Genomic DNA, 13,611 nt, shown 5'->3' with positions numbered 1-13,611 from the left:
TGGGTCAGGTTAATATTTAAATAACTAATATGGGATACACTGGCCTCTTCGAACATCACCTGAAATAAAACACTGTAGATGATACAGCTTTTAATTTGACCCAAGAATCAAACTTGTAGGTTTTGATGACTATCACTTTAGTGCTATATATTCAATTTCCAGGAATCACAATTCCTTTGTCTATTAATTCTAAGAACAAATATCCTGTAGTAATGAAAACAACCTTTCATTCTTCATGGTAGTTGATTTTTATCATATTTCAGATACTTTCTTCATTTAGTGAAAAAACTGATGTTCATACATCTCTAAATTTATTAAATCATTTGTTTAAAATCTTAACAATATCTTGAAAATATCTCCATTTTTACCCAAAGCAGGCAGAACACATGAACCAACTTCACATGTAGGCACCTCTCCTGTTTGGTCCTTCCCACACTAGAGTGTCACCAGCCCAATGGCCTCACACTTGTACAGACCTCCACATAGATGACACATTTCTAGAATGAGGTTTCTTGCCTGCTGGGAAAAGACTTTCAAGATAGACTTTTGTCACTGTTGCATGTTTGTAAACTCACTTCATAAGATGGAATCAAAGATGTGGCTCCAAAGTTAAAACTAGAAAGCTGACTAAAAGTGCTCCTTCTGCTACAGAAGTATTCATCCTGGGAAAAAATGCAGCTCTGCAGTTCTAACTTCAGTTTAAGAAAAAACAAAAGACACTCCATTTAGTTCAATATTTACTGTGCACCCTAGATAGGTGAGAAAATGCCTTCCTTTTAACTTAGGCAGTTGTTAAAGCATGTTAGATATTATGGAGCAAAGAAACAATGTTCTTTTTCTTTTTAAAACCATCCTGATTCTCTTCCTACTATTTTTTAAACTAGAACTTTGCAAAATTTGATGCTTCAATTTAATGTTTTTGCTCTTTCATGCATGTCCTGATTTTTGGTTTTGATTTCATACTTTTCTGAAATAAATGTAGCTGTTAAGATGGATTTTGGCTAAAAACACTATAGACTGGCAAAGGAACTTTGCTTTTACGCCTAAGAACAGCATGTCTTTATAGAACTGAGAGTGCACATTCTTGCAGAACGTGTTTGTTAAATGTCCCCGCAATGCAATGGACTTGTGTCAAGAATTAAGATATACTCTTCCTTTCAGAGGGCTGATCTTAAAGTTTAAGAATGAAAAAAGCCTTGCTGTTAATGCTGTTCTATAAAATATCAACATTTCAGCAGAAGGATTAAAGTAACAATCCAGTAACAATTATTTTACTGAAGTGGGGTTGCTTTAGTCTAGGCATAGAAAGGACTTCAATTCTTTGAAGCATACAAAGATGGAAAGCTGCAGAGCTGTACTGAGGTCATTCTGAGCATTTGATAGAGGTGAGAGTTATAAAGCAGAAAGCTCTATTGCCAGGCACCCTCTTTCTGACAACAGTGTCTCTCTTGCCTGGATTAGTACTTGGTTCTTCTCTTCCCTGGTCTGTACAGGCTGAGCATTAAATGTTACAGCCTTGTCACTGGCCGCTCTCAGCTCTTCACCTTCCCTTGGTCCCAACACTAGAAGCCCTTGCTTTGATACTGTATCCTTGCACAGCTGCAGAGCACCATTTAATCTATGACAGTTACAGTAATTTACAGAGAACATAACATCTACTTAATCCACTAAGTGCTAGACATGCGATTTCAAGGAATAAACTGTTACCAAAGAAAGCTCATCTCCATCTCCTTCTGAAACACGAGGAAGAGAAGCTGAACACTGAAGATAGGGGAACATTCTGCAATGTCTGTCACTCATTTTCATTTAGGAGAGGGCTGCTGCAACAATGCTTCAAGAGGTCAAAATTCTATGGATTGCTTGTATTGACAAGAACCAGAACCTACCCAAACTTTTGGGTTAAATTAGTCAAAAGTGTGTGGACAGAAAGGAATGTATAGATGCTGGTCTAAACCAGAAAGTAAAAAACAAACCCAAACAAAAAAAAACAGTAAAGGTGCACTAGATCCCTATGGAATCCTGGACTGTGGTATATTACATTTCACTGCTGACCTGCATTTAATCATTACAGGAAACACTGCCTGAATAAAATCATCCCTCTCTCAGCCCACTCCTACCTCTCTTTAGAAAGGTGTGCTCTCTGTGAGTAACTCAAATCAAACACGGATAACTCTATATATTTCTCTAATGTTTCATGTAGGAAGTATTGTCTCAAAACACAAGATTGCTGAAAAGTGGTCATGACTACTTTAAATCATGCATTATTTTCCTCTGCACCAGTCAAAAATGAAGAAGGATGTAATAAATAAAACAGTGGAAGGAGGCCAAAAAGGTATTTGCCTTCATGTTATTTTGTGGTTTACCGCATCATACCAAAGATCTCAGCGTTACACCGTGTTGAATGTTATATGAATTTGCCTGCCAGCATAGAGTGGCTCCTTTCTCTTCCAGAACTGGATGTAGGAAGTAAATCCTCTCTTTTAATTACAGATTAATTAAGATGGGAAATGGTTATACATATGAGAAAATTAAACTACCATCCATTTTATCTAAGTCAATAAAACACATTAAAATAAAAGTATGAAAAATCTAGCTAATCTCAACATGATGCATGTTAACATGTTTTCAGTACCGCTTATCTTTTTGACTTCTTACTTTAAATGTATTAAGAGTTAATTTCCATATATTCTTTTTGCTCTGTCTTTTTCAAGCACTAGTTCATTTTCTTTTCCCTGAGAATTTTCAGTTTTGCCCTGTTTCCTCACCTGATATACTTCCAAATTTAAAATCTTGACCACAGTAGAAGTCTCACCAAGGGCCAGGAGAAACACAAAGCATACATACTAAGTGTACATAAATTCAAATAGTCTCTTCAATCTAAGTCTTTACATCTGGAGTGGGCTGACAAATGTCTGGCTATATTTATTGATAACTAGATTAACTAATCTAGAAAATGAGAAACTTTGAAGACCAATGGAATAATGGACCAGAGACTACAGGAATAAAACATCATCTATTGGCTGGAGCATGATCTAGTCTGTCCCAAAAATATTTGCAAGGCAAACAGTTAGTTAGTCAAAGTGTCAAACAGTTCTGGGACAGCCTTCTACTTTTTCCCGTCTGCTTTCAAACACAACACACGTTTCTAAGGCATTTAGAAAAACCAGAGATATTTTCTCTTTTCCATTCTCTTGACAGACTTTTACCTCAGATTATGATTTTCCTTATTTCTGCTCTTAGTTCACCTGTCTCATTTTAGATTATGGCTTTTCTGGCAACACCATATTGCAAATACTGAAACAGCAACAATAGCTCTAAAGACGTACAGATTAAATGTGTATTAGATGCTGACTTCAAAGCAAATCACAACTGATGTCTTGGCTTTTTTGCATTATGTTTTGGTTTTCATATGACAAGGGTTTTGTGCTACAGCCCATAGCTACTATTTATATCCACCTCCCTCTTATATGTGGTGCACCAACTCTTTGGAGATGTGCTCTCATATACCATTCAGATTTAATGCCACAGATTGGTACAGAAAAGGATGGTGCCCTAGTAAGACAAGCCCCTGTATGAAACCTCCATTTCAGAGAAGACAAAGTTGCTGCTTCCTTCACTTTTCTACTGAAAAGTACTTTCTGTTTATAAATATTAAGTTGGTGTAATTTCACCCAATAGACAGCAAATTCCTGAAGTTATATTCACACGTTCTATAAAATGCAGATTGCTTAATATAGCATGATGGCTCTGTTCCATTATGCTTCATTACTGGGTTGAAAATTACTGACACTGCATATTTTTCTCTTTAGTATTCTATCATTTTAAAATATGACTGCACTGCAGGTTACTCTATGTAGTAAATAATCTAAAAACATTTCCTGCTTGGCACTCCACTAAGAGTCAGCAACACCCTCCTTCCCAGGTGGTCCTACGGCCTTACTTAAATTCTAGTTAGGTAATTACATTCTGTCTGCCTGAGGTCTCCTTTAGACTTTGCAAATGTATTCTTCATTTGTCATGAGTCTGTAGTGGTGCTGCAGGCTATGGAACTGCTGCACTTGGGTGCTACAGCAGTCTTGGTACCTCAGCGTAACTTACTTTAGCTGTTTTCTGTACTTTTTAGAATCCTGGGTTAAAAAATGATAAGAAATAATTTGGTGGTGGTGGTGGTGCTATTTTCAGTATTTAAAAAGAAACGCTTGAGTTTATCAGCTTCCTAAGGGTTCCTAAATAGTTTTCCTAACTACTCACTCCTCCAGCTGTAATGCTAATGGTTGACAGGCTATCTAACTCTGACATTGCTTCAGAGAGCAATGTTAAACTAATTCTAGAGAAAAGTATGTAATCACTGATACTGAGAGAGCAGAGAAAGGATGAAAGTAAACCAAGGAGAAATCACCTTAAATTGGGCTTTTTAATCACTGATTTCAGCCCCAACATTCCCACTTACTTAAAGAAGTAAAAGGAGTATCAAATAAAGGATTCGAGCAATTCAAGAAAAAGTGGTCCTTCAATAAAAAGAGTTAAGTATTTTGGAAGGCATTCTTTCAGCATACTTAAGTATTCAAAACAGAGACAAATTCTAGTTCACTTTCAGATATGTTGAACAGTTGAAAGTGATCAAAGGACACACATAACTCTGCAAGCAATAGAACTGCATCAAAGAATAAAGTTTTGTTACATGGTACTAAAGCTTCCATTATGAAGGTGATAAATTGTTTATCCCCAATCCAACACAATTACTCAAGATTATGTTTACCCTTATGCTCAGTGAGGGATACAGACAACCAGCCAGAAGGAGACAATTCCTGCTCACAAACAAAACCTCATACATCCCACTGGAAGGATGCACACATTTTCTAAAGGTTGGGTTGTTTTGGTTTGGGGTTTTGGGTGGCTTTTTGGGGGGGTGGGGAGGGAGGGGAAGACAGTAAAACAGAAGAAAAATTACACAAAAGTAAAAGAAATACACCCTTTTGTGGTGGCTCAAAAGACTAATCTCTAATTCAGAAACCTACAGTGCAAGTCTCTAGTCTAAGAAAGATCTACAGAGTTTCCTCTTTCATGCAGTCTAAGAATTAGAGCATTAATATTTTTCTCAGATTTTGGCTAGGATTTTTCTAAAGGCTCAAGAAAAATTTCCAGTTAAAACTTACATACCTGCTGATAATTCCCAAATAAAAATACAAGGTCCTCCCATATCTGACTACAGTAGGGACTACTCACACTAACAAGTTTAAGTGAAAGCATGCTCTAAGTGTCGGGTTTTTTAAACAGATCAGTCTACTCAACAGTTTCTTCAAGTTCCAAATTAAATATCACATTGCCATATGTAAATAAATATGCAGAGTTTTTAAGTGATATTTGTGGTCAAATCAAAGTTAAAGTTATCTCTAAATTCCCAAATAATCACTCTCACTACTAGCATACTAGCAATGATGCACTGTTAACTGATAACTGATGCAGTTTGCCTAAATTATGCCATTCAGATATGGTAAGTCTTCAACACATATAGAGGAACTGTGCCTAAACAGACCTTACTACAGAGTCAATATTTCAAAAGAAAGGCCATTGACTAAAATAAGAAACATTTATTTAGAACAGATGTGAGGTCATTGAGCCATTTTCTCCAATTTAAATATTGATCTATTAAGTTAATTCTACATTCTAGTCCACCACCTCAACTTATGGAAACTGATTAAAAACTGTTAAGTTTAAATAAATTAAGTATTTGACTATAGTACTAGTACTTACAGTAAAAATTATGTCTTGCTTGTGGGTTCCTCATTTGGTGATGTAATATTCAGAAGTCACCATGCTTTTGTTCTAAGATAAAGCATTTCCTATATTGCTGTCTTTAAGGAGTCTTCTGAAGAAGTCATTTCATTATAACATACTCTCTTCCAAAGTACAGGTATGGTCGTTCTCTGTATTTCCTGTCTAAGATACTCAATGTACATGTAAAAGTAAACTAGTGAGTAACTAATTATGATACACAGCATTTATACGGTTTTACATTTTCATAGTACTTTACAAAGGGCAGCTGATTGAACAGCCTAAGAAGCGCTTAGAAACCTGAACCAAAATTACCCAGAGCCCCGTTAAAAGATTGAATAATTGTATCTGAAATGTTCTGGGTTTTCATAGACTACAGCTTCTTTACTAGAACTGAATAGATGAAAATCAGTGTTCCCATTAATTTTTCCTTTCTTAAGCATCATTCACATGAAACATGAATATGCAGTGTGCAGTCTAATTGCTGCTGAAAGATCCACAGCATGTTTTAGAGAGTCAGGTGTGCCTCAAAGTATACAATTTGCTCCATTGTTTAAAGCAGGAAGACTTACATTGCTACAATTTCTTTTTTAATTTATGTTTCCTAAGTAGCAGTCATAAAAGGCTTTCAAGCATCTTTTCTCAACTGTGTCAAAAGTTATTTATTAGTACAAGGGAGAAGGGAGTAACATAATCTTTACAGGGTTTGATTTTGTTTTCTGTTTACTATTTTTAGAAAATTAATTCTTCATGTCTCCCCCCATGCATTCTTCCTCCCCACGGGCTGCAATATTATGATTATCCAAATTAACACATTTTGATAATATACCCTGATTTACTTAGTTTCCTACCTTCAGTTGTGCAGAAATTTGACAAATTCAGATGTCAGTAACTTGAGGAATATTGCTGAATCCCCTTAAAAAAAAAAAAGACAGAAAATCTTATCACTTTGAAATTTTACACAGAAAACCAGGTCTGTTAGTCATAATATTTGTGAGAAAGTTATTGTCACAACAGTTACCTGAGAAAATCAACAAAAGAATATTATTTTAAGTAATGTGGTGGTATAGCTGTCATACAACCTTATTCTTAAATACCTGATATGCTGGTTTAAATATTTTAATATATAGGAAGAGGTTGAGAGAATGACTGTGACTATCATTTGTGCATGCTTGATTTCCAATCCACTACTCATAATTGCAATTATTTTATGGCCAGCAGATTCAATCCTCTAGACAATTAGAAAACTATCTGAAAAAAAACCCCGTTTCTGAAGTCAGTCTTATTCCCACTCTTATCCAATTAAAAAATAACTTTTTCTCATGAATTTCACAATCTGGACCCAGATTCTCGAAACAGACTCATACATGGTAGCATTAAAGCAGTTATAATGCTTGTGGCCAGTCATATGATGCCATTTCTTAAGATTTCCATAGAAACAATATGGAAATGTGCAATATGTGAGTCCCAATGACTGATGCTTCAATTGTTTCACATACCTAACTTTCACAACTTTCCATCAGGAACTCTAAAATAGTTAATGTCTAATTAATGTCTAAAACAGTTAACATTTTGCTTGAATCCCTGATGTCTGAAGTCAAACAAATATTATAGAATGCTCCATTTTTTTTCTTGGATTTCTTGGTCTTTTTTTGCAGTGAAGAGCTGTAAATACAAGTCGTAGTTGACACAGACCAAATAAAACAAGATCATAGTACTCTTTTTTATTAACTTTAAAACTTCATATTTACCAAAACCATGACAGCTATGATGGAGATATAGGTGCAAATTAAAGGAAAATCTGCCTTGCAGCAAGACTTAGCCTTCTATTATTTTTTAATAAGTCACTAGTGCAAGGAGTTCTTTAAATTAGAGTAAGTTTTTTATTTTTATGCATTTTAAGAACAGGGTGCCAGCAACTCTGTAGGCAACTGCTCACACTAACAATTCTAATAGACAATGCTTCTCTGTTCCTGTTTAATTTGAAGTGATACAGATCTTTTCATTCAGCTTTCTGTCTCTCTGTGAAAATGAGTATGTAAGTGCTGCCACCTAAGAACCAACAAAAATCAATCCCACAGAAAACCAACCCCCAAGAATTTTAGGTCAAAACTAAGAAGTCCTTAGAATTACAAGAAGCATCAAAGATGGTCAAAGCAAGCCTGACACTGAGCTGAAAGCATAAATTATCAAGAAAGCATTTCCACATAGCATTTCTGCTCTAGTTCTGGTTTGATTGCTTGGCTTTCTTCTACAGGCAAAAACATTTTCCTGGTGTGCATGTCTCCAAAAACACTTTCAGACGATCTGTTCTCTTTATTTAGGCCATTTTTGATCATTTGATTATTACATAAGCATACAAATTGCCTGTTCTCATTTCCCATTTCTGTAAGTTGTGTAATTCATTTCTGTGAGCAGTTGCCACAACTCCCTGTAAATCTAGGGCGCCTGCACTTGGGTACTGACAATAGTTAGGAATGTATGAAATTAATTCACTTAATAAGAGTCAGTTAATGAAGATCTCTGAATGTAAACCCAGAGTGGGGGAAGAAGAGTCAGACTCTGTGAATCAGAGACTAATTAACAGGTTTTCTTGGAATTCCTAGAGGAATGGGAACTCTGCTGGTTGTTCCCCGAGAATTAGGGCAGAACAAATTTTCTTTTCTTTGATAAAATAATGTAAATCTTATTTGTAGTCCATAATTATGCAGCCATAACTCTGACATCATGTCTCTCACGATCTTCAACCTATAGTCATTTGACTTTTTCAGAAACTGAAAAAAATTACAGCTAGTAGATGTTGTAATAATTTTCTTTTTGTCTCACTGTTTATTTCCTTCCTTTCTTTTCCCTACTGTCTTCTCTTCATCCCTGCTCCCAAAAATGTTTTTTCAGTATCTCTTTAGTCTCTGCTGTAGAATATATTTCTATCAGATGTCCCAGGAGATCTTAGTGGCAGGGCTATTTTCAATTTAAAAAAAAAAAAAAAAATAGTTATGTTTCATAAGTGTATTTGCTTTATGAATTTTGTGGAGCATTTTTTTTAATTCCTTATTTTGACCATTTACCTTTTTTTTTCCCCTGCACTGATTGCAATCTGCAGCTATACATATACTCCCAAAACACTCCAATTATCAGTTTCAACAGAGTTCGAGAATACTTTTAATGCCTTAAAATTGCTTTACCTTTTCCTCCCTTTTCATCAAAAACTACATTAATTAACTTCAACTTTCTCTTTCAGATGGAATTTTAGAAGGTGAAGATACAGTTAATTTTGAATGGTGTACCACAAACACCTCTCACTTACATGCAATGCATATGCATGAGTCAGTGCTTTTGAGCTCAGTAGCAATCTATGCCTAACCCTGAAAAAAAATTCCCTAATGTGTCAAAGAAAATTTTACTGTGCTTTACCAGCTGATAGAAGACAACAGAAGAAAACCTTCAAAGTTTCAAATGCTTTTTTGATCTTCTACCATCAGACATAAACCTGCTAACATTTTGCAACAAATAAAGCAAATCACTCAAATTGCCCTTCTCTGAATAAGGTAAGAAAAGACTTTCCTGTTTACGAAGTTCAACAAAGTTCAAATACTTTTCTCACACCTAATGCATGGGAAGGTACCAAAAAAAGACAGCAGGAAACTCTTGCCCTTTTTCACATCACAAGGCAATTAACACCAGCTAGTTACTATAAATGCCAGGCTAAAGGCATCCACTTACATCCTCATCTTCAGTAACCTGCCACAATTTCCAGTACCTAAGAAAATGGCCCAGATCCAAGCATGGCCCAGGTTCAAAGCCTGTGCACAGGGACAAAAGCCTCAAGGGCAGGTGTGGCTGCCCATTGAGGCTGAGGGCTCCTGCAGGCTCTACACCCAAGGACATGGAAAAGTTGCTCACTCAAAATTTCATCCCATGAGCACTGTTAGTCCATTTCAGAGGAAAAAAACACCAATAATCAGTCCTTAACATCTTCCTAAAGCCCCTCTCACTTGTACCTGAAGGCACATCTTTTGCCTGTTTTGACACAGTGACACAGTTTCAGACAGTGCTGGAGTGGGTTTTAACTAAACTGTCTGTCCTGAGGAGTGCTCACATGCTGCTGTACAGTGAATCAGCTTTTAGTAAGCTGTTGTTTGCTACCTCTTATCTTCCAGCTATCAATTCTCACGTCAGACAATTCTTCAAAATAATCCTGTAGGGAGGCTGTAAACCTGCTAATCCATGAAAAGTCGAGGCAAAATTAGCATTTCAGCACACAAGCCCTAAATGAACTTGAATAAATAAACCAGTAGTGTACTCTCTGGCTGAATCTGTGGCTGTCTTTATTTAAACACCAAATGTTTTCCTTATTTAGATAAAGATATCAAGTCCCTTGCCCTGTAAAGCTGTAATTTCCAAGAAATACATTTTTTTATATATTCATACCAGATATGCCACTTTTAGGGACAAATTACATGACAAGAGTTACGTTGTTATGTCATTAGCAAAATATTGCAATTAAGCATTTTTCTCTGAAAACATTATCAGATGAATTCCATCCCTTTTGAAATCAGTGGCAAAACAGCATTTTGAAACATTCCTGCTGGTTTTCTAAATAAAAATTTGTCTCCTTTTAAATACACATGAATTCTATGTAACCAGTCGCCTCTATTCCTTACATGTTCCATAACACCTCTCTATTCAGTCTCATATCATTTTACTGAAGTAATGTTGACCCTGTTCCATTCCACAGATACAAATACTTGGGCACAATAAGATACAGTAACTGTTACAGACTGGACGAATTAGGGATAAACTTGTTCCTGCTTTATACTTCAGTCCCTGAATTACAAATCTATTAAAAAAAATAATTTAAAAAAATCATACTATGGTGATAGTGTTGGAAAGGAAAAGTTTAAATCTATATACCTTCAGCAGCATCATAGGCATAACCATACGAGTGGCACAAGTGAATTCAGGTATAATTAAACTATTTGAGCTGCTGATTTTGTTTTCACCTAAGAAACGGAAGAAAACAAGCAAACAAAGAAAAAACCAAAAACAAACCCAAAAAACCAAACCCCAGATCCACAGGAACTGAACTTTGGATTTTAGATGCAAAATTGTATATTTAAAGGCACAGACATCTATGTAAACATGTTGGCGCAAGAAGTGTTGTTATACAACAGGAACATCACACTACCCTGACACACAACCGCAGCTACAAGAGAAACTAAAAGGTGATGAACTCAACACTGAAAAGAAAATTCTTTTCACTCTGTGTGACAAGAATTTAAGATACCAAAATGAATTTAGACGTTTATGTGACTATTTTTTCTGTAGAAGCATGTGTAGAATTATGTACCTGTAAAAGTTACAAAAGTAACTAAATAATTTGTAGCAATTCTTAATAAAATTTCTCTTTGCTAATATTTAAGATGAGGACTCATACAAAAAGTGTGAAAAAGCCTCAGGACTAAAGGTGAATATGAAGAAATAACACGTTAAGGCAATAACAGTCAGAAAGGCAAAGAAGCAAAATGAGTTTTAAAAGCAATGACTGTAAAAAAAAAAAAAGCAACCAAGAAAAGGTTCTATTAATACTTCAAAACTAAGTGAAAAACATAGGAAAGTACAGATTCATTACTTCACCAGGGAAAAAGCAAACAACAGATGACTCAGAGAAAGTTGAAGCCTAAGGTAACAAGGTAGACTATGCAATTAACATAGTTTCAGGTTTAACACGGTCTTACTCACCTTGCTAAACTGGAGTTCCCCCCAAGAATAAGACGCCCCACGTCTCCAAGGCAAATGTATGTAAACTGTGAGATAACTATATTGGCAGTCAGAAAGTTGGTGCTAAAATAACCTTTATGCTCTAGCCATAAAATGATCTGAGAAGGAAAAATAAACCGTTATGGCCATTTTACAGGGAGCAGTGTGGCATACAGATGTATTTGGGTTTTAGGGAAAAGGAGTATGACAACAACTTGTGTTTCTAAGAAAAGCACTCTCATCTTGAATGATATTGAATCAGTCTTAGAAATGGCCTCTTAGCCAACAATTAGGGGAAGGAATGAGTGTTCACAAAAACAGCTGCCAATTTGGAGGAGAGACTGGAGCATGAAAAGGGAGAAATTTGGGACACCAACAATCCCATTCTCTCCCATTTTAGTTTGGCACAGCAGGTTTCAGCTATTTACTGCATTCGTTTTTTCTTATAAGATCATCCTCCTCCAAAGCACACAGAAACAGCCTTTCCTTAAGCAGCTGATCTCTTCACACATGCTTGCAAACTGCCAACTTCAGCCTAGCCAAGGACAGATTTTAAGAGCTGGATTCTGTTCCCCCTGGATGAACAGAGTCAGATGGATGCTGTCTGCAGCTAGATCTGCAGTAACTCACTGTGCCCAACAGGTCTGTGGAGACAGGATTAATTTGAAGACTGTGAGACTGTATCACTGGAGAAAGACTGCACAACTCAATATCCCTAGCATGAAAATGGGAGTTATTTACTGACGCTTTTCAGAAAATGACTAGAACTTCTTTTCAACTTGAGTTTTAGAAAATATGGGTGCTTTTGTATTCTTGAAGCAGATGAATAGCTGCTGTGCCTTAGTAAAACACAGAGCTCCATGCTACAAAAACAATATCACATAAGCTAATATTTAAATATTTATATATCAAATAGGTGACATCAGACATTCAAACATCTTGCACATGTTGTTTGCACTAGATTAAGCTTTCTTGCTTGATGACAGGAATGTGACATTAGGAAATGATAATGACCCTTTCTGATGAGCCTGACTTCTATCCAGGTAGTCTCTCTGGAGCAAGACTGGTTTCCTAAATTGCTCACATCCCTGCTACCCACGAAGCATTTCTGCCCTAAGGTTCAAATCTACATTGGTATCAGAGAGAGATGAGAGATCTTACCCAGAAACATCAACACATGAATGGGTTGAACCCATAAATGGGTTATCAGTCTAACTGACACATTTCACTTGCGTTGCTGCTGAGCAGTACATTCTAGATGGTGTGGGTGCTATGAACATCTCTGACTGCCTTCGTCTGAAGGAAGAAAAAAGCTCCATAGTCATGGGGAAAGACCAAGACCGGTGGCTGTCTCAGTAAGAGTATTTAGAAAATCCAGGCAAGCAGGTTGCCTCTTATTAAATATAATGATTATATTAATGGACAGCCATTACAGATGTACCTCAGCTTTTCTAATGATTTCATAACCACGAGGAACAAAATTATTTTTATTTGCCGTGGAGTGCATATGACAGATTTAATGATCCAAAAGACAAATAAGAACTGAGCTGCTAAATCCGTACTAGCATCCAGTGTCAATGAATATCAAAATGTTCTCCATTGCACTTAAACAGAGGACATTAGATATTTGCAGATCATAATCTGAAACATAATATAATCTTTGCCCGGAAAGGAAAAGGAATAAACAGAAATATTTTAAGTCATTTCAAAGTATAGAGAATCACTGCTAAAAGATGAATCTGCCTAAATATGTACCCAAACTACTCAAAAGGTACTTCAAAGTTGCTGTGAGTTGTATTGTTCTCCCGTGGACAACTTGACTCTTACAGATATTTAGTTTCTATAAATAGATGGTTGAAAGCATGGATTTACTTCCACAATGAGACAGTGAGATGTTGCTGTCTGGTATGCTTGAGGAAGAAGAGAATTTATTCTTCTTCAATTCACCAGGTGAGGGAAGAGTCATACCAAAAATAGATCCCAGTCTTGCTTCCTCCTTTCATGTTAGTTCCACAGCCAAGAAGAGGTCTTACAAAAATACAGAGGTGTCCTCTTACTCCCGTGCCCATAAACATG

At 36.1% G+C, this 13,611-nt stretch overlaps 1 protein-coding gene across 1 annotated transcript in view; it reads right to left on the bottom strand.

Moving 5' to 3' along the window:
* KCNK2 (potassium two pore domain channel subfamily K member 2) overlaps positions 1–5,788 on the bottom strand; it is a gene marked incomplete at both ends in the record, with an annotated part of 104,772 nt that extends 98,984 nt beyond the window's left edge. Inside the window, one exon of the mRNA XM_084262210.1 lies at positions 5,755–5,788. Coding sequence (XP_084118336.1) covers positions 5,755–5,788 — 34 coding nt within the window. The remainder of the gene's footprint in view (positions 1–5,754) is intronic.
* Between the last annotated feature and the right edge of the window lie 7,823 nt (positions 5,789–13,611).

This window comes from Gallinula chloropus (genome assembly GCF_964237585.1).
Source record: "Gallinula chloropus genome assembly, chromosome: 3".
Lineage (NCBI taxonomy): Eukaryota > Metazoa > Chordata > Aves > Gruiformes > Rallidae > Gallinula > Gallinula chloropus.
Note: the sequence above shows the minus strand (reverse complement) of the source record. Positions and strands in the feature narration are given on the sequence as shown.